Genomic DNA, 22,905 nt, shown 5'->3' with positions numbered 1-22,905 from the left:
TCTAGCCATTTGAGTGGCAAAATATGTTAGTAAATGTGTTGACAATATTGTTAGTGTATATTTACAGTTGTTATATGTTTACAGTGTTGTGACTGCGGTTCTCCTGGTATATTATAATGTAATAACGGCTTTGAGGCTTCCAGCTCACCCGTTATGCAGTATGTAGTTTACTTTCAGCTTATTTTCAGCTTACTAATCAATAGTGCTGGTATGTGTAACATATCAGAAGCAATTTGTGTTGTTATTGACGAGAAGAGTTTAGCTGGCTGTGAATCCCAGTATAGGACAGGAGCCACACTGGGTGTAATCTTGCTCTTTATTACATTCAATATGTCTGCTCGTCCTTGCCAAGTTAAACCTTTAAGATGTCCTATACGGAATTGTTGTCCCTTGTTGTGAGCGTGGGTTTGTCCAGTGAGGGACCTGTCCAGGGTCGATCAGCTCTTAACTCTATATTGGAAAAGCTATATAAAAGATAGGTGGATGTAGACACGGTGAATCTATCGCAGCTGGAGGATTTTTTGTGTTTGTCTACTTGTGATTGTCCAGCAGAAGTCTACAGCTTCTCTATTACTTCTAGTGAGCACGCTAATATCCTAAGCCCAAGATAGTGACCATGGCAACAATTATACCGTCCAAACATCAACAATATTATCACTGCCAATGTTGGCAGTCTGAAGGGTGATTGAAGTATTTATTTAGCTCAAAGCTCAGAGATGTCCAAACACAGTGGATGGATTGGATTCATGGACCTGTCTTGCTTTGTTTACTTTTTCATATATTTACAAGTATAGTTGCAGTAATAGTTGAAACCTAAATAGCTTATCTTACATCCTTTAAGCAGGGAGACCATCATGCCTCACTGCTTCTGAAGTAACAATAGTATTGATTAAATATTAATCGGTTGATGCTTGTGAATTAGTATGCTGTTTGTCTGATCAGCGAGGTGTTGTTGTCTGTCCGTGTTGTTAATGATGTCATTGACTTGGAAATGGCCTGAAGTTTGATGAGCTCATCTCATGTCCTCCGCTGCTTTGCCGCCATAGCGCAGACTGCGCTCGCAAAAGAGGTGGTGGGGAACATGATGTTGCCGATAACTGATGCCTCATACATGACTATACCCCCAGAACAAAGAGCCCCAGGGGCATTAACTCTGCCACCTCCACTTCCCCTGTGGTGAAGTCTTAACTAAACCCAGTGAAGGCCTTCCTCCCCGCTCTACAGGACTGAGGTGATTTCACGGTGCCTTTGGTTAATCCCACTGCTCTCAAACTATCAGTGAAACAAGTTGCTTGGATTTATTCTGTCTCTTTGAGGATTCCTCAACATATTGTGTGATGTTTTATCCTGGGATTTAAGTTTCAGGTGACCTCAAAGGTCCAGAGTTTGTCCTAAAACAATGCAGACAAAGTTTCTACTGAAATATTTTGGACAAGTGCAGGTGAATGACTGTTGCTCCACTGTTGCCATAAAGGAGGTTAAAAAGTTGTCAATCGAACGGCCAGTTATACTCATTATGTAGTATTTACTGTATCCAGTAACTGTTTGATAGAATGTAATCACACCTTTTAAAGCACACAGATGTCTAAAAACTTTGCTTGTTATGTACAACCACCATGTTCGAATAAAAAAAAAAAACCCCAACCATCCCATAAAACTGAGAAAAGCAGACTTTCCCTTGAAATGGAACCAGCAGATGCTCTGAAATGTGACCTAAATCCTTATTTCTGTTTTCTGTCTGATCATTTTATTCTCTTCTGCTCTACTTTCTGCAGTTTGTGACGATGTTTGTTTTGGGAAGTGTTCATCATTACCATGTTCCCTTCAGTTTGCTGTTTGAGTGGATTCATCATGGAGGGCTTGTGTCTGTCGGTGCCAGCCTCAGCAGCTGAACTGAATAAATCTACCCTGTTTAAGTGCACAGGCTTTAGAAAACGATCTACTGGGGGGGTGCTAAGGATGATTACTGTACTTGTCCTGACAATGGTTTGGAAATCCTAAAATGCTCTTATGTAAACGGAGTCAGCACGTGACCATGGAGCCTCCCGGTTATTGTCCTGAAGACCACCGGCCTCCCCGATCTCACTGTCGCCTGCCGTTACTTGCCACTTCAGGGCGGAGTCGTGGACACAATCAGTCATAATGACTTTCGGAACAATGGCTTCAGTAGACCTGTGTGTATTTCCAATTCGAGCTTCTTTCCTGTTACATCACCATCTCTCAGATCAGCTGTGGCAGGTTGTCCGGCACGTTTCTGACATGACAGCTGTTCCGCTGTTTGAGGATTATCGGGCCTTGCTCCCACGTGGGCAAAGAGGGAGGGGATTACTTTAAAAAAAAAATACTGAGGGGCAGAGACTGTGGATTGTTGCACAGAGCTCATGTATGAGTTTGTCAGGCAGTCTCACTGCTTTTTAATTTTCTGATAAATTAATTTTTCCTTTCAGAAAATAATACCTTATCGTGTTTGAAGGTGCAGGTTGATGCATGATGAGTTTATAATTGTAGTTGGTAGAGCATGAGACTTGAAATCTCAAGGTAGTGGGTTCATGTCCCATGCCGGGCGCCACCTTCCCGTGGGCTCACCACCTGCAGGAAGGTTCTTAATCGGTGCAATGTGATCTGAGTGACGGTGCTCAGACTGCCACCCCCGCGACCCGGAAACGGATAAGCGGGAGAAAATGGATGGATGGATGGATGGATACTGGGATGGGCAGGAGGAGGGAAGCGGTATTGAATTGATTGCAAACTTCAGCCTCCCTGGAAATGCCTTCAGCTACTACAATGTCCATACACAATATACTGTCTATTGTAGCCTTGATCTGATAAAAATAAGTACTATCTCAGAGTATGACACTGATTTCTTCTAACTTTTTAAAAAAAAACAACAACGATCTATCCATCTTGAAAATTGTGGTTGAGATCCAAGCTTCTATTTCTTTTGTTTTCTGACCAACAGCTTCAGGATGTTTCACTCAATGTGTCTGTTGTTTCCACAGTCGGAGGGTCTTTAGTTGTGAGGCAGATGGGCCAGCACGGTCTGATTCATTATTTATTAAACTAAGTGGACGGGCTCCTCTACTGATGTGTGTGTGTTGGATCTATTCCAGAGGCCTTAAGTAGCTTTAATGGTTGTATCTCCTCCAGAATGCTGTTGGACCAGTTGTAGAGTTGCTCTGTGATGGGATAAAAAAACCGAAGTGTTTATATTTGTTTATTAATTAACAAGCAGTTTTCACAAGGGGCTCAGGTGTTATGGTGGCTTTTGTCCTCTTATCACCGTATTGGTTATTTAATTCCAAGCTTGTCCTGTTTGTGCCTTCGGGTAAGACAGTAAACCTTCGGTGGCCCCTGATGGAGGACCAACACCTTGGTTAAATGGGTTGATGTGAATAACAGCGCTTAAGTGCTTTGATGCTACTAAGATGGCTGAAACGTGCATCGAATGACGGAGAGATGAGGCAGAGCGAAACGTTTCAACAACAATGAGATCATTGTTACCCAGTCTGGTGTTCAGCTCATACTTTTAAGAACCCAGAGGCTCTGCCTGCTCTGATGTTGTCCAAATTAGATATGTACTTGCCTAGAAAAACCATAATAAAACTTTTCTTAGATTCTCCATTGAGCTGACATGGTTTGACGTGTCAGTGAGAGAGGGGCTGTCTGCCTGCGTTTGACTGTTTTGTTAAGTGAGAGGTTGGGAACCACAGTATTTGTAATATTAAATGAGCTGTTTTAATGGCCTTGAGAGGTTGAACCAGTTTCTTTCAGGTTCTGCTCTGGTAGACGTGAATGCAGATCATAATGCCACGATTTTTACAGGTGCGGTGTGTTTGACTTGTCTGTAATGATAGAGTTTTAGTAACTGACATGATATTAGGATCATAAACATCTAGGTTTTTCTCTGAATGAACTGTGATCAAATTAATCTTTGCATTTAACCTTTGATTGAGCAACATCAACTCAAATAATTTTTTTATAGTTATTCATAATTGGCTCAAGCTGCTTTTTTGGTCGATAGATAGATAGATAGATAGATAGATAGATAGATAGATAGATAGATAGATAGATAGATAGATAGATAGATAGATAGATAGATAGATGCGAAAATGCTTTTTTGTCCCAATGTGGAAGTTCAATTGGGAAATTGCAGCGCCAGACATGCCACTCAGGATAATGGATGCAAACATCAGACATGGACTACCTGTCTATGAAAACCATAGCATATAAATCATATAAATCATAAAAAATAATCAATATAAACCGGGGAACACAGGACTAAACCTGTTTAAAATGGCAACGATCCACCCAAAAATTAGTCCATCCATCTATCTTCCATGCCACTTCAGCCTGTGCAGGGTCTATCCCAGCTATATATATATATATATATATATATATATATATATATATATTGTGTGTGTGTGTATATAGCCTAGTCTTCACCTAGCGAGCTACAGCGTCAGAATTTAAGTGACACTATATATTTTCACGTCACATTTCATTACCCAACAATTCAGTATTTTGCCAGTTGCGGCTGCAGCATGCCGGCGAGCTCCTCTCTCTCTGCATGTCGAATATCACAGCGCGGTAATGCAGTTAGCTAATGGCTGTGATCTGATTAGCGGAGGCCTCCCTGAGCCTGACAGCAGCATGGTGTCTGTGTAGTATTGTTCATACAGAGAGGCTGAGCCTATATAAAGGCAGGCTAATCCCCTCGAGTTGCAGAAAGTGAAACTCACCTTGACTACAGTTACTATGGATGACTCCCCCCCCCCCCCCCCCCCCCCCGACTGCCGAGGTTCACCGACACTGTGTTAATTTAAAGCGTTCGCTCCGATGGACAAGCCCATTGCCTTTGCTGAAAATGCAATAATTCCTCTGCCATTTTGTCATGTAATATTTTTCATCTATATGTTTATTGAATCTTGAAATAAGAAGCGCCTCTTAAACTCCTTTTTTGCGCTGCTTCACATTTTTCCTCTTTCTTTCCCTCTTTGATGCCGAATAGTTGCAACTGTACGAGGAGCTTCTGCTGAGGCCACTGGCGGTCTGCAGAGCAGCTCCGCTCGCTGGTAATTAATACAAGATAACAGAAACCCTCTCGAGGCTACGATCTGCTTTCTCTGCTTCCAGGTGTCACGGTCCACATTCCTAATAACCTCGTATATTATGGGGTTGTTTTTTATTTTACTTTTTCATAACATCTTTTCCAATGATACAGCCCCTCGTGCAGCTGAGATTTGGGCCACCTAGTTTTATATGCTCATTGTGTTTGGAGATAAGGACGCGCCAGACATGTGCCATTTTGAAAATTACGTTGTTTGGGCTGGAAACAGTGATTCACATCTGGCAACCCTGGTGCTGACTGGCGTGCCATCCATGTTTACTTGCGTCAACAGCATCTTCTGCGCATGTGATCTGGCGCCCGAAACCGTCGGGTTTGATCACGTTCATCTGATAGAGGTCAAGTTTAAAATGTAACTTGAATGATCAGTCAAAACACAAATTGGATTCCAGCGGAAAAATTGGAATTGAGCATCAAGACCGGGCCTTGGTGACCTAAATTGCCCCGAGGTGTGGATGTGAGTGTGTGTGGTCGTGGTTGTCGCTCTCTGTGTTTGTCCTGCGATGGACTTGCGATCTGTCCATGTGTGTCCCGCCCTCGCTCATTCGGAGCTGATTTTGACTGCAGCACCCTGCGACACTGAACAGGATGAAGCAAAATAGAAGACGGACGGATGAATAAGGTGGATCATAAACATTTGTAGAGGAATAGTATTACCTCACCTCCTCAGCCTGGTAACCTTCTATTTGTTTAATACTTCAAACACGATTTCTCACCGTGAGTGTAGTCGTTTTAGCTTTGTTGCCATGAGTGATGTGGTCTTTATAGCAGGACCCTCTGACTTTTAGTCTGAAAAAGAACTGATCTGGATTCTAGCTTGTCAGACCCGGCAGATGTTAGTGATATTACTCTTGGATTCTCAGCATTCGTTTGTACTTGACGCGTGTTTTTTCAAAGCTTGCATTCTTTCTGTCCGTAATCATTACCATTAGCGTGTACGTGTGAAAACGGAGAGGTACACATAAATTACTCTGTGTGTGACGGATTTAACCTACATGTGATGCTCGAGCTTTTAAAAAAAATAAAAATAAAAAATGAGTAGAAATATATTTTCTGAGCACTTCTTTGATGTGGATCCAGAAGGTTTTGGCTTCAGCATCCGCATGGTCGCTGCCAACGTTGACGTAAGCAGGTAAGCGGAGCTGTGATATCACTGACCGGGAATTGCTTCAAACAGCTCTGTTGATGCAGATATCGGTGTGAATCACACGTTGATAGAACGAGCCGCTTTGCACAGGCACGCAAACATGTGAGTCACGTGAAACCCACTGAAGTCGAGACAAAATGTTCCCTGGACCTCCGCGTTATGAAAACGGCACTCGCATTATCTGGAGCCATCGTCATCGGCCCCGCGTCACCTCCTGCTGGCTGATGGCCATTTTGTCTCTGTCTTTAATGTGTAGGGATGATCCTCAAACCAGCAGGTTGTCAGACAGTCCTGAAACGTAAACATACTTATTTGTAGAAAGAAGCATTCCTACAAAATGGATAAATCCAGCTTAAGCTGTTTTTTTGTTTTTTGGTTTTTTTGCTTGATGTGGCGAGAAAGAGACTGAGATCAGTTTGTATTTGTTTCCTGGGTCCAGGCAAAGGTTTATAACCCGGAGGTTGTATCAGTGTACTTAGTCACACCTTTATTCTGTTGAGACAGGAGCAGAGTCGGAGCTGAAACTTGACTGTTCATGTATTTATTATGAGATCCTATCGGTATGCACTTCATTATTCTACATTATGAGTCCCGTTGCCGTTATGTAGAGAGACTACGAAGAGCTGTCTGGATCAATACTGTTGGATGTGCCTTGGTCACGTGCAAATATGAATTTCAAAGTTGAATTTGACCCGCTAATGTGGAGTTCATTAAAACAACATGGACATCCTTCATCTCTCATGACGTTCTGTTGCACTAACAAACAGACACGCGACTCTCAGTCTGTATTGACTTTAAACTTCAGGATAATAAAAGTGTCTTTACATTAAGGATGTTGTGTTTACACACCGTCGTGTTTGCTCAGTGAGTTATGGGAGGTATAAAAGCAGATTATTAAACTGAATTGAACACGGGCTCGAAGAGTTAAACGTGTTTCACTGCCTGGTTGTTGCAGGGGGTGTTTTTTTTTTTTTTTTTCCTGTCCTGTTTTTTGGTAAATTGCACAGAGCTGGGGAAGCTTGTCGATGTCCTTCTACCTCTGTTGGAGCACCGATGGTAGCAAGAGACGCACGTTTTACCAAAGAAAAGCTTTTTGTCTTGTTTTTTTTCCTCTTACGAAGCTTCATCCAACCTGGTACTAACGTACTTTTCCTGTTTGATTGAAAATGTAACTCTGATGAATGTCTTCACTCGTGTTCATTTGCCCGAAATCTCCGAGGAAATATGAGGAAATAGTATCACCGTCTCATCAAACTTTATTTCATGCTGCCATATTGTACCACTGTGTTCCCTCTGATCCTTGCAGCTGAATGTCGCTGAATTATTCAATATTAGAAACTGAAACATATCTTAGTGTTTTTGCTTCCTGCTGTCAGGTGTTCTGTTTGCATGGTGAAGCAGCAAAACCTATACATAGGGCAGCAATGCAAAATGTATGTAAAACTTAAAAAAGATGTAAATAAAACTATTCTCATGTACTCTTCTGTTTAGCACTCAGACTAAATGATATTTGGAAATACTAACTGGCACATCTACTGGCTCTGGAAAAGAGCTTGTGTAAATGTGGACGCCTGTGTACACTGGCTGTCCGTGTCTCCTGATGACTTATTCAGTTATGGCCTGCACCTGTTCACTCATATTTGAACGGGACGCGACTGTTTGCTCAGACGGCCAACACTTGACCATTTCAAGTCCGTGACACCGAAAGCCAAACCCTCGCGGCGGAGGCAAAAGGCACAGCCTGAAAAGCAGAGAGCCTCTCGACATGGCGACCAGGTGTTTTCACAGTCAAAACACAGCCGGGCGGCTAATCGGCGGTGACAAAGCGGTGCAGGGAAGGTCATCGTGTCTCCGGGCTGTCAAAGGCTCTGGCCTATTTTCTCACGCCGGCCGGCTATTACCCAGCAACCCCTATGTTCTGTGATTAGAGGACAGGCTTCTAGTTGAAGCTTTTTGGAAAGAGTCACAAGCTTTTTGGAGCCGTGCCCTGTCTTTATTGATAATTGCCTCTCAGGCGCACACGCAGCCACACTTGTTTGAGATGCTTTAGTTTTAATCCAGGGCTGAGAGTTGAACCGACTCCAAGGTGCAACCAGTGGATCTTTGGCTCTCGTCTATCATCTGTCTCGCTGTCATTAAATCTGCGGTTTCTGTCCACACCGATAAGATTTTCCCAGACACAGTGACATTGATCAATCACTCCACTTTCTATTTTCTACCCACCATTGATGGATACTGGCATGGCTCTACCTGTATCGTCCACAAAAGTTAACTTTCCGTAACGTGTTTTGTTAGTGATTTGTTATTTTGCGGCGTGTCTCCGGTTGGCAGTGTATTGTCTCGCTGATTTTAAGTGATCCAAACACACAGTTGTGCTGTTAGACTCCACGCTTCACTAGTTTCTGTGCTCTGTCTCTTATCTCAGAAATATTGTGACCATTGGACCTTTTACTTATCATTGGTGTTTGCCTGTTTGTGCCTCAGAGGAAGTCCTTTGCATTTAGATTTCTCATAACCTCTTAATGCCCTTTCCACAGTAATCAACCCATCCGGGCTAATAATCCATTGCTGTGCTCTAAAAATGGGATTTCCTGCATTACAGCGTTGTGGATTTAGGACTTCTCACCTTGCCACCTGTTTTCTACATACAAGGTTTTTCCTTTCTCACTAAATTTAGCTTTTACAGTAGATGAACATAATTAAACCTTTAATCATGGCAGGTAGAGGACGGTGAACTAGTCAACCAAATTTCAGACATTCAATCAAGCGATAAGGGTTTTATAGTGAAAGGGGTGAAAACAAAATCATCTATATATGGAATATTTCTTCTGTCTGAATAGAGCTGTATCAATAGCAATCTTATGAAAATCTTAATAAAGTATCATTGTTTCTGATGCTTAAAAACATGTCGCTTTCACCGCAGATTGTTATGCTGGATAACTGATTAGTATTAGTTACCACATATAGATATGGGCGTGTATTGTTCAGCGGGTTTACTTTTGGACAGCAGAGAAAACGAAGTGACCGGAGAAATCCCACTACACACATCGCACAGAAAGTACCGACAAAACATGAAAAAGTACTCTAATTACTTGAACAGTTTGGCATATTGTTTAGTACAGCCTTGCATCTACATGATGTGTATATAAACCTGTGTCTGTCTGAATAGTAAAATATTTAGGAATAAGTAGTGTCAGATTCAGATTTAATTAAGAAAATTAGTTTTGTGTCCAATTTTATTTTCATTTTATTTATTTATTTTGAACCAATGAACGATTAAAATTAGATGAAACAAATGGGGGAAAAAAATGACATAAAAATAAATAAAAAGCCGATTTCAATATAACACACATAAGATGATGACCACCTTTTTTTTCCAATTCCAGATGTGCATATACATTACACCAACAATGTTTTACCTTTGAACGTACCACAAATGTGAAATCGCAATAACAAATCAATCTTAAAAAAATAAATACTACTGAAAATTTCAGTTTCTGCCAGTTTCTTCTACACATATAAAATAGAAATATTGTAATCGAAAAGTTTCAAGCTTTTTTTTTTTTTTTTTAATGGCGATGTTAAAAGCATCAGTCAGGAAGATTGTTTATCTTACCCAATGAAATATTGTAATATCTTAAGATACTGTATTTAAAAAAAATTAAATAAAAAAATTTCCAGGACAAAAATGATTTGGAATAAAGCAAAAGGTTGGATTGTTTTATTTCCTGTGTAATAAATGCCAATTATATGGAATTGTCACTGTTATTGGAATTTTTTATTTACTTTTCAGAAACAAGTAAAACCATCATATTTTAATGAAACTAAACACACTGCTGCTTGTCGGGACTCAATCTGAAAATCAAACTTCAGCCGGTACATAAAGTTGTTTTCACATTTCTCCTCTCCACTGACGTGCCGCCGCTCACGTTTGTGCCGAAACACCCATTGATCCTCCCCTCGGTTAAACCCTGCGTTTGACCGTGTGAAGGCCAGTCGTCAGTATCCATTTTTTTTTTTTTTTTCTTTTCTCTCTCATATCGACCTGTTAGCCGAGCCTTGCTGCTCACATGACGTTATGTAAGGTTCAGTTTGACTCTGAGTTTGTTGGGTATCACACGGACTCCCTTGTTACATGTTTTTTAATTATACCATTAAATAGAAGATTATTTTTTTCCACCAGAGTGGAACATCTGCTTACATTTGATCGTTTTCATGGATTGAAGTCGTATGTCAGTTTTGGTTCATTAGCATGCAATGAAAGCCTTTTTCAAGTATTTAGTTTTTGACATATTTGTTTTATTAAATCAGAGAAGGTACACTTTTGAGAAAGGCTAAACGTTGCACTTACACTGTTAATTTCATTAGACTTGTTTTACACTACGATACTTTAAAGTTGATCTTGGATGTTGAATTGCATCTTGTCAAATACAGCGCCAAGGCAAAGACTCAATCAAGAGCTGGAATCATTTTCTTCTTTTTTTTTTTTTATCACTAAGTGTTCCTTTTAGATTTCTCAGAAAAAATGACAAATATTTACTTGTTTCAGCTTTTCAAAAGATATTTTTTCCAGCTTTTCTTCTGATCGTGACCAAATCAACATCTTAAGATGTTCACTGGTTCACGAATGTCACAACCATTTGGGGCACTTCCACGTATGTTGTGGTCTTTCTCTCGATCAATATTTAAAGCACTTTTCGTTTACCCATAAAACATTGTGCTTCAATCACCAAGCTTTACACAAATGATAAAATACCTTATGTACAATTTCACTTTAGAAAAAACTCAGAAAGTTTGTTACATCGCAACCTTTTTTAAATGAAATAGAAAAAATGGACCCGATTTTGTTGTTTGCATGTTTATTATTCACAATTATCTTGTTCTTACTTTGTTATTCTATTTCACTTCCTCCTTTTTGAATGTTTATTGGTTGGATCTCGGAATAGTACTGTTGCAAACAAGTATGTTTTCTGTCGAGTGACCTGATGACAGTATCTGGTGCTTATTTTGTTGGAAGTCGGATACAAAATCAATGGAAAACCCATTTAAACCTCCACACTGAAGCTTTCAATTGATCAATACATTTTCAATACTCTTGCACTCTTTCTTCCTTTAGTAAAGCTATGGAAGGTTATTAACGCAAAGGAAAATACTTTTTTTTTTTTTTTCTTTAGGCCAATCTTTTTTCATTGATTTCTTGATTATTGCATTTGTATGAGCGTTCAGCATGTATTTCTGTATGCCGCTCTTAGACAAAAGAGTTTGCACTTGTTTGTGTGTGTGAGAGACTTGGGTTGACCTGAACAACACTCTCGAAACTGTTTCTAGAGACATTACTCTCCGCTTTACTGTAAGTTTTTTGCACAGAAATAGGACATATCTGTTAATATAGGCATTTTCTGTTGAGCAACAAGGGAAAAGAGAAGAGCACCAGACTCTTCCTGGACTCTCCTTCTCTGCAAAGATTGAATGACAAATCCTGATTGAGCAAACACCGTGTTGGAGTGAGGGCAGCGAGCGGCGCTCAAGGATAAAGAGGGAGTGTGATTACCTGCAGCTCCCCTCCTCCTCCTCCTCCTCCTCCTCTTCCTCCTCCTCCTTTTAGCCACCTCCCTCTCTGGGAGTGTACACACTCCTGTGCTCTCCCACTGCTTGTTCACACACGCTCCTGGCTTCATGCTGCACACACACACGCACACTCACACACACTCTCTCACACACACACACTCACACACACACACACACACACACACACACACACACTCTCCATCTCCTCTGCACTGCCTGAGCGGACTGTACACATCGGAGGAGAAGAGGAGCCCGACCAGACTGACTTCCTGTGCATGTGAAGAAGAACCGCTTCAGATAAAAGCTGGAGGAGTGACCGGAGGGGAGATTTTCTTCTTTGACTTGCCACTCCTTTGACTTTTCTCACTCCAGAACGTGCTGCTGCTCCTTCTGCCAGTGACGACTCACCCGACAGGGTGAGTGCTGCTCAAAGGTCTCGCTGCCTCCTGAGCATTCACTTCTAGAAAACTCTTTAACTGCTGTGTTCTTCCTCTAATCTTCTTCTTTCATGACCGTCTCCCTTTGCCCTGCAGCTCGCTTATTGATCTCTGTGCATGTGGTACGTGTGTGTGTGTGTTTGTGTGTTTGTGTGTGGCAGCTCCCTTCCCTGTGGGATTGAAACAGTATTTCTATTTCACTTCTATCCCCCTCGAGGATTGAAGCTCGTGTGCAGAGGACAGGCTTCCAACAAGATGCAACTGAGATTTCGACTTTCTACATATGGAAACACTATTTTTAGGGGACGATCTATGTTTGTAGGGCAACGCATTCATTCAGCAGCGGACTGGACGCATCCTCCTCTGGACGAGCAGCCTTTCATTCACTGCCACGAGTGTGGAACTGTTTCAAAAATTTTTGCTGATGAGACAAAAAAAAAACTAAACAAATGCTGGGAGTAAAACTGAAGCTGTTCCACAACAGTGATAATGACCTCGTCATCTGATGTCCCAGTCATGTCATCTGTGCCCGCACATGCTATTTATGGTGGTGTCCGCCCTTAAAAACACCACTGTGGAGTTAGAAATGTGCACATTGTGGTTTTAATTGCAGTGACGGTGACGTCCTTTTGATTAAGCGGCAGTTCTGGTTCTCATGTCGGGGGTTTATTTCTGCATTAGCCACCGCTGTTTTTGTCCAAACTGGGAAAATGTGTGGAGAACACTGGGATTTGTCTGCACCACTCACTCGGCAGGATCAGTTTAGTTAGATGTTTCCTGATTGGACTCGGAAAGCTTTTCTACAACCTTCGTTATCAGCCACTGATGCGTTCAATATATTTGCTTGTCTTGTTCCTTAAAAGAAGCATTATTTGGATCTTGGAGATCAATCCTACTGTGTGTGTGTGTGTGTGTGTGTGTGTGTGTGTGTGTGTGTGTGTGTGTGTGTGTGTGTGTGTGTGTGTGTGTGTGTGTGTGTGTGTGTGTGTGTGTGTGTGTGTGTGTGTGTGTGTGTGTGTGTGTGTGTGTGTGTGTGTGTGTGTGTGTGTGTGTGTGTGTTATTTCATGTCCTGTCAGCTTACAGGAAGACTTGCTTTGCGTAAGTGCGCCCATGATTTTATCTTATTGTTTTGTAAATTACACACATGCATGTACTTCTAATGGCTAATGGACTTGGAACATGGGAGCTGCCTCCTCTCAAGTGTGTAACTAATGGAAAACTCTCAGGGATACATTTGTTTTAATGAGATACTTCCCCACTGGAAAAGCCCAGTACATGGCCGAGGCATGTTTTGCAGGCAAACTGAACTGTGGACCTGCCAGCTAACAGAGTTTTAATTCCTTTTTATTACGACTTTTACGAGACGAAAAGAAATTCATTAAAAAAAATGACGCAAACTATGTGCCAACAAACATGAAACTAACTGGTTTTCTTACCGTGACTCACTGTAGGTATGGACACACACACAAAAAAGCATTATTGCTAAAAATGTGGATTATCATCAGCTTTTACGAGGAGAAAAGAAAGGTGCGTTCGGTGTATCTGCATGAGCATGCGTGGTACTTCCTTGACTTTTAACATTCTAAGTCATAGTAGTCACACATTTAAATAGAATATAATATATAATATAATAAAAGTTGCAACTTTTCCCAATTCACCGCTCATGATTTCACTAAAAATGATGTAAAACCTTTGATAAATCCTGTTGCGTTCACCTGCGCTTGGTCTCATTCAGGTCACCTACACCCCGCCCACCAGACTGCTCGTGTTAATCATTCATTTACTTCTGTCACAACCTGCGAGGGTAAACCTCCATTGTGTGTTCACGTCGAGATCTGGACATACAAACGTGGGCCAGAGCTTTCAAGTTAATATCGAAAATATAGGACAATATTAGTGAAACTATTAGTGAAACTAAAGTCCGTTTCGGATGTGTTTTGTGAATAACTGTGAAAGTACCAGGGTAGTTTTTCTGCAGGTAGCCACAGTGACTAATACACATATAGACACACACACACGCAGCCATATCCTGCCTTATCCTTTCATACTCGCTCACATGTGTGCTTCATAGCAGCGAGTTGGCTATTGGATTACCAGTGTGGCTGTTATCCTATTATACGACAGAGGTTTGTAAGCCGTCGTCTGTGTATTATATCAGACCGTCCAAACAAAGAGACCAGCTCTCACTCACCGTCGCACACAATGAGTGCAGTGCACGCTCGTACAGCACCGACACGCATTCGCACCTGTACTATCCCCATCTTCAGTTTCACTCTGAGCGTTTACAAAACATTGATATCGACAGCGCGAGAAGTCTGAGCCGGAGCCGGAGCACCTTTTAGTTTCTCCGATTTGTTGGTTTTCGGATTAGGTTTGATGCCGTAGGCTCAACTGTTTGCGTTCTCGCCGACAAACGAGTGGAGGAAGTGATTCATGGGGATGGAAACTTTGAATTTGCTGCTTTTCAGCGTGAGACATGTCACTGCTGCACGTACCTGTAGGCGTAAAGCCGCGCTGCTGAAATAATCAATGCCTGCACACCAATAAGTAAACTTTGAACCGCGCTTCCCTGAGCTCTGGCAGGCCAGAGCGAGGAGTGGCTGCTACTGCCACTGATTATGAGTTATGAGTTGCTTCAGAGACGGTGGCTACGAGAGGAAAAGGTGAATATGTGTGCTTTCCACATCTATACACGAAGAAGACCCACACAGGAGCTCTCGCAGAGCAAACCAGATGTACAATATAGTTCTTTTTTCAAAGTCATATCTGTGTTTTCAGTTTAGTTTTATGACCCCTTTTACTGCCCCCTTAATGCGGTTACTGCTGTGACTCACTGGTGGTGGACTAAAATAAATTTCCCTCTGACAAAAAAAGGCTACATATCCCTTTTTCTTTTTTTTTTTTTACTGCGCCAGACAAAAAAGCCTGTCAAAGACGTCCTCGTGAATAAAGCCATTTTTGTGCTTGCCAGTGAACGTGCCTGACTGTCTTTTGATCAGCAAGAAACCGGAGTAAAAATAACCAGGATAGTGTTTTCGTCATCACTTCTGCAAAGAGCAAAGACAGCCGCCCACCATGCAGCCTGCCGTCTACCTGCTGCAATCCACAGCTGAGGGGGGCGCCGCGGACGCCACTGCTGGCCTGATTACGACCTGCTTTAGTTGTGACAAGATGTCTTAGCTGTCGGCCCTGGAAGCTTCTCCCTCCGGCCTTGTAAGCCTCAGCAATACACGGACGCTGATTATATCAGCCCAGATGTGCTCCAGTTACATTCAGGCTCTTAACACGCGTGTGCATCCAAAACTTTGATTAGAAATAGAAAAAAAAAAAATTGTCATTGCAAGATTTCCATAGTGTCTGGTGGCCTAATGGGCCTCAGCCTTGTTAATGAAGTTCCAATGAGGAAGTTACTTTCCAGCTGTTGGGGTTTTTTTGTTTTTTTGTTTTTTTTTAATTGCAGAGAACATAAAATAAAAGAGAAGATGGGACCTGCTGTGGTTTCTGCTACACAACACAAGTTTGAGTTTACATATTTGTAAATAGGCACAGTCTGCACCAAGGCGTGTTGTTCGTGTAGTGAAAATAGTGACAATACTTTGACTTACACAAAGTCTCCTGACATTTATTCACCTGTTTTTGTTTAGCCTTCGTTTTCTTTGTTATTTTTTTTTGGTTTTAGCTCTTTACTTTGTCTTGAATCAAAATGACTCTTCAAAATCTTGATTTCTCCAGTGAGATATTTGAGTATCTGCTGCATGCGCTGCCGCCACACTGATGTTCACTTTGTGTTGTCGTTGGTCGCCTCATTGCCACAGTGAATTTATAACATATCGGGTTGTGGTAACTTCAGGTCGGAAAACAATATTTGCCTGAAACACTTTCTGCTGATAACATGTCGGATGATGGGCTTTGCAGTATTTTCATTTATTTATTTTACAGGATAATTTTTTTCATCACGAAACAGAACAAAAGTTGCGAATGAGTCCCAAACGGGTGTTCCTATTCAGTTCTTGAAGGAGGGACCCTTGGCAATAACATCAGCGATTAAATAATTCCAATATATTACCTTTATTACTTAAACATAAACCGTTACACAGACAAAGTGATGGAAACCTCAGAATAAAATTAAGTTTACCGAACATTACCTTATTTGTGAAGGCAAGACTCATGCAACAGATCAAGGTCAAGTTTACTTTATTGGTAAAGTAAGATTTTTTGTGCAGCAGAGTGGTCATCTGAAAGTACATGCAGATATATTAAAACGCAGGACAGTAAAAGACAATAGGGACACATATATAGACGGGCACTCACAGACAGGTTAAAGAGTGAATAAATCAATAACTCAATAAATAAAAGGAGCCACCAAAAATGTCATTATGACAACTTGTTGATGAAGTTAAAAAAGGAACAATAATTAGATAAAAAAATCGGGTCGAAATTCATTACACAACAAGACCCAAGAGTAAAGTGCTTTCAAGACTGATTTAAAAAGGAAATGGCAGCAGGCCATCTTTACCTTTATATCATCCAATTCTGGGTTGCCAGCTTGTCTCTCCTTTGCTCAACGGCACCAAACATATTGAACCATTCATCAGCTTCAGTGATCAAACTGTTTCGCTCCAAAACAAATGTGTGTATCTGTTTTTTCACCACAGAAGGACCTTGTGTGTTTCTAGTCGATTGCAGTGTTTTGCACTTAAAGTTCAGGACATGAAATGAGCGACATACGATTTTTTTGAGCTTATCTTTTTGTCTGTTGTTCAGAAATGAGGTTCAAGGTGATGGGAGGTGAGAAGATATCAGAATTTTAGCTTCATTTTTGACCGTCGAGTTTCCAGTCTAAATACTCATATCTTAGGAGGGACGCTGTATTTCTCTTATAAAGGGTACATATGATATTCATACTAACGCCAAATAATCTTGAGTCTTCCTAAAAAACATTGTTGGTTTTCTATCATTACACATCGGATTACAAGAAACTGAGAAGTTTTAGTAACATAGTAAAACACGTTTTATTCAAATATTAATGAACATAAAGTTGAATTATAGTACGTTCTTGAGTAGGTTGTGAGTAGAAAAGGTTTCACTTCCCAGCTGTAAAAATACATCGGGTCAATCTGAGAAAGTGGGAAGTTCGAGAAGTCCAAGAAGCAGGTCTAATGTCCCTCAACATGGCAGTTCTAAATGTTTTTGGTCTCTATATTTACAACCCTCCATCTCATCACTTCAGTGAAATAGACCTGCCGTGTCTAACTGTAAAGCTTTATAGCAAAATGTGTAAAGATTTACAGATATATTACCAGTAGAAAACATAGTAATGATGCATGAATGTATTGTGAACATGAACTGTGTCCTCCCCAGTTTTATTTCACACCTTTGGTCGACTTGTATGAGATTGTTTCTCCGTGGAGTCAGACTTTATCTCGAAGCTGTTGTACTGGATCACGTTAGACGTTACAAGCGTACCTAATCAAGTGGTTTGTCAGTGAATATCTGCTCAGCCTCGTTATTGGCATCATTAGTGTAAACATGTGAGTTTGATCTGACGGTCCGGACTCCACCGAGCTGTTGTGCCGCCTGCAGAGCCAATATCACGACTATCAGTTCACCGTGTTGTTTAAGCAAACATGTCAAACATGTGCTTGTTCGAGCCGCTCAAATATGAGGATTTGCTGCTTTTTCTTCTTTCTTTTTTTTATGCCTCTGCCTGGCTAAAGGCCGAGAGGAACAGATTCTCTCAACGTGATATCTCCAGAACACCTCCAAGGAGCTTCTCCACATTTCTCGCACACATTCACTCACACTTGAAGATCTAATTATTGAGTTTGGTGATGCAAGATGAAGGGCACAGTGTGTGTCTATCCTGTTACAGTCTTAACTGAACTCTGTATGAGGTTGGACAGATTTTCATTTCATTTGCAGCACTTTCACGCAGAAGGCATGATTATAATTGAAAATGAATACAAAATAGGTTTGTTTATAATAACTGTGAAGAGATGAGCGCTTAATCTGAAGGCAGTATCATCGTCATCATCACAGCTCAGTAGGAGCCGCAACAATATAATTTTAGATGATATCAAAACTAAAGTGTGAATGGAAGTGGCAAAAATTGAGGGGTACTGTAAAACAAATTTGGTAAAACAATTAATTACTTTGCTAAAACACATTGTATTTCGGAAGTTTTTTGTATGTGTATTGTAGACTCATTTAAAACAAAAAAATAAGCTTTAGTGCAGAAATCACAAGTTTAACAGCCGTATTGAGAAACTACCATTAGAATAGATTTATATTGTCTATCAGCTGTCATATCTTGTGTGAACAACAATTGGAAATCAACTTTAAAGTAATGCTTTTTTGTCACGTCTCTTCACTGAGGCGACTTCACTTTAGTGTTGGTCCAGTTTAGACGTTATTACAGTGGTCTGCTGCCGTCTACATTTTGGTAGTTTATCTCAGCGGCTTTGTTGCTGCTGCTTCTCATTTTCATGAGTTGATGAATGGGTTTCTTTCAAGGACAGGTGTTCCACTGAGCTGAACTCAGTATCCGTCTTGTGCAGTTTGAAATATCAGACTAATATTTTCAGACCACAGTTTAACTTCCAACTAACTGATGTAACTCCAGCTGAACTTAATCTTTGGTTAGACTGTAGTAATGACAATAACAGCTAAGAAAATCGAGTTTTTGTGGCTTCGATCACAAAAAATTCCGGCTATTTTGGCTTCCAAGTGGCTCCTTCATTGCCAAAAACTATGTAAATTTGTGTGTAAAATGAACTCGTAATGTCAAAAACCTGTATTGTATACAGTGTTTATATGTTGTATGGTTCTATACTCAACATGGAAACAAGAGTTCTCCCCCCATAAAGAATGAATTATGCGCAATTTTTAAAGTTGTCAATCAAATACCCTGTTTGTATGCCTAATATTTATAAACTTGGACAATTTATATTGAAACAACACAGAAGAGCTTAAAGAATGCCACAACGTAGTTTACCAAAATAAAAAAAAGAATGTAGAAAACAAGAAAAGAAACTGCATCCAGGTAACCGTTTTGCATTACGTCCAATTATTTTTGCGAATTCCTCATACAATGCTTTCATGTTGTAATGTTTTACTGAATTCCACAGAGGGATAGACCTCTTGGCTGTAACGCCGCCGTTCATCTAACTGACCAATCACAAGCTTGTCGAACAAAACAAAACAACAAAGCTTCTGATCGATGAGCAGTTTCCTTAACGGCTATGTACGCACTGTTAGAAAAGTAAATAAAAGTAACGCACAACTTACTTTTTTTGAGCACCTACTCTTTTTATTTATTTTTTTTAGTAACTAGTAATGTAACCCTGCTACATTTCAAAGAAGTAACTAGTAACTGTATTCAAGTTTTAATTCATAGTAACTTTCCCACCACCGATCATTGGTGACACGTAAATTGAATAGATCGGTTGCTTCTGTTCACCTTACTGAGGAAGTGAGAGAACGCACCCGTCATTTTAATGTTGACATTTAGGCGACGGAGGATTGAAGAAAGTGTTCGCTGGTGTGTAAGAGTAGTGAAGTTCAGCAGGCGTGCAGCTGTGACTGATGGTGTCTGAGTGGCCTCGAGACTCCCGAACACCCGAGAGGTTTAATGAAGCTCCTCGTCAGGTCGGGAAACATTCCTGCGTGACAGCGCCAGGCTCTCTGCCATGGCCCCGGGGTGGAAGGTGAGCGGCGGGAGCGTAAACTGAGACATGAAGTCACGATCCCCGCCCGTTTATTCCAGGGTTTCAGCTCACTTCTGCACTTCTCCTCAGCCACACCTGCATCATGCTAAGCATGCAGTTTAAAATTATGATATACATTTTTATTTTTTTATTTTTTTTTAGCCATCATTCAAAAGACTCAAGGTTTGTCATGAGTTTGGAAGTTCTGTTTTGATTGTTGCGCCTGTAGCTCGGCTCTGTGTGTTTGCGTTCCTGGCAAGTCGTTGTTTGAATCCATATTTGCATTAACATCTCGTCCATCAACCTCCTCCACCCCTAATTCATAAGTAATGAGCATGCGGCATGCAGGCAGAAGAGCAGAGCAGACGAGCTGGCTGGGCGGGCCTCGTCCCAGAGGACCGGAGCCTCTTATCTCTCACAGTAACGACATATGCATCGACTGGCTTAAACAAAGCGACTAAAAACATAAAATAAAGACTCCGAATTTGGGAAGTCTCACAGATTTTTCTCTCTTTGTACATCCGATGTCACATATTTGGTCAAATTATTGATTTTATTTGCACAACATCTCAAAATATATATAGATTTTTCTCATTCTGTTTGCTGGCAAAGAAATTATAAAGTTATTTACAATATAGGAGTTTTCAGAAATGTTCACCTGGAGCAACAATGCAGTTACAGTTGATTGAGAATGATAATATCTGATGGAGCTGATGTAATATCTAATATGAACAAATGATATACTAACAAGAATCAATAGTAACCTAAGATACAGAAATATAATCCTGGGTCATATTCCGAGACGATAAACTAAAATTATTGCATTTTTCCAAACAGAATAGATAAATTGTTGTGCTTTAGATCACATCTATTGGATTACAGAGCTATAAAAGAATTCCTTTAATAACAGAGGCTAATGTAAAAAAAAAAAAAAAAAACACTCTTGCTCGGTAAAAAAAAAAAGAAAAATCCACAACTTGTTTCAGCTGCTGTGTCAGTTTATTTTTAGGATTGAAAACCTCATTGAAATACTGACATAAAAAGACACTGTGATAACGACACAAGATACCGCCTGTCACTTTTGATTTTCCCTTGCTGGCTGGGAAGATCACCAGACAAACGATGGCCTAAAATCTCTCTGCTTCAATGGTTTCTCTATTACATCAAATATTCAGCTTTACTGCATCCAAACAACAGAACTAGATTTCTGTGAGTTTTTATGTGTTTCTCCACTGTGACAGGTTTTACTGCGATAGCTCGGAGAAACAAGAAAAGTATGTCAAATATTGAAATCGCGACTTCAACTGGCGACAGTAGTGACCTTCTTTCAAATACATACAGTTTCCAGTGGTTTTAAAAGTTGTATATGTGCGACAGGAACGCAACTTTTTCATTTTTGCACAGAAGAATAAAGAGACATGGTTGCAGATTTGTTGATTTGATTTGACACTGCTTGTTTTGTTGTTTCTTCTCACGTCGTGTTTCTTCCGGTCTGATATTGGTCACGAAGCTCCTCAGTGTCGAAACCTGAAGTAAAATGAGTTAATGTCACTTCTGCTTTTGTTTTATTGCAAAACACTGAACCCATCGCCGCTTATGATCTGACGGGACGTTACACAAAGCAGGTGCTTTGACGTATAAACAAACCAGCACAGTCTTTTTAGTTTTCCTAAACACGGAGCTGCTAATAATTAAAATTGCAGCACACATTTTGTTGCGTGTTTTTCAGTGGCATCGCTTCCCCGTCAGAGAATTAATCATAGCCACCACTGCTGCTTGCCAGCAGTGAGAAGGAATATCAACAACCGTGAAAACCTGGGTCATCATAACTGTGAAAGATGTATGAGGCTCCTTGACTGACCTCTCTACCCCCCCCCCCCCCCCCCCAGATGACATGGCGCCCTCAGTATCGCAGCTCCAAGTTCCGCCACGTGTTCGGTAAGACCGCCACCAAGGAGAGCTGCTATGATGGCGTGCCAATCACACGCAGCGTCCAGGACAACAACTTCTGCACCGTCAACCCACGATTCCTGGCTGTCATCACCGAGTGTGCAGGGGGAGGGGCCTTTCTGGTCCTGTCTCTCCATCATGTGAGTATCCTCGCCTCAAGGCTGCATCACAGAAAAGTCACACCAATGTCAGAGCTTTAAAGAGGAACGTGCAGGAGGTGAGGTTTAAATTATTCATTTTAATTAAAGACAGGACTGTGGTGCAACTGTAGGTTAACAACTATAATTTTAACAGCTACGACAGTTGTATGTCTCCATACAAGAACAAAATGTTAGTTGTTTTGCATCCAACTTTGCATCGGTGATATAAATTACTTACTTTCTGCCTACTTGGTGTGAGATTATATGTGATCTTCATTAGTACCGTCAGTAAAATTAAAGAAAAGGGTCAATGAGCATTGATGAGGCTGATCCAACCTGACAGACTGCGACATGTTGGCTTACAGAAACGTGTTCTCCAACATTAGAGGGCAGGAACATCAAGGTTTTTCTTGAAAAGGGGATTTATTGTGTCTTAACTGGGTTGATGGCAAAAGCAAACAAATAAAGCCTCCAAACAAAACCCGGATCACATGAACACTGTCTCTCTGAACTGTTAAATGCAGTTCCATTGGGGTTTAAGTTAGACATTTTCCACAGACTCAAATCTTATCCATATTTTGACAAAGCAGAGGAAGTTTTCCATAAAATGTATATATTGAGAAAATATGAATATATTGATATTTATGTTTTGGAACAACACTATCATCAAGACTTTATTTATTTATTTATTTATTTATTTATTTATTACTTCTTCGTATTTACTTTAAAATTGAGGAAATTAAACAATAGAATTTTATATTTTTTCACATCAGTTAACAAGGAGGCAGTTTTCATGCTTTAAACCTTTACATAACATATTACTTAAAGATT

General features: G+C 40.6%; 1 protein-coding gene across 3 annotated transcripts in view; it reads left to right on the top strand.

The window, feature by feature from the left end:
* coro2aa (coronin 2Aa) overlaps nucleotides 1–22,905 on the top strand; it is a 39,979-nt gene that overhangs the window by 4,641 nt on the left and 12,433 nt on the right. The window contains exons 1-2 of one of the 3 annotated variants that reach the window (XM_080463084.1): nucleotides 11,931–12,256; nucleotides 21,874–22,074. In XM_080463084.1, the coding sequence (XP_080319210.1) occupies nucleotides 21,874–22,074 (201 nt within the window). In that variant the 5' untranslated portion in view covers nucleotides 11,931–12,256. Of the gene's footprint in view, nucleotides 1–11,930; nucleotides 12,257–21,873; nucleotides 22,075–22,905 lie in introns of those variants that run through there. The other 2 variants (XM_080463085.1, XM_080463083.1) reach the window with 2 other exon arrangements.

This window comes from Lipophrys pholis (genome assembly GCF_963383615.2).
Source record: "Lipophrys pholis genome assembly, chromosome: 5".
NCBI lineage: Eukaryota > Metazoa > Chordata > Actinopteri > Blenniiformes > Blenniidae > Lipophrys > Lipophrys pholis.
This window is presented reverse-complemented; position numbering and strand designations above follow the sequence as displayed.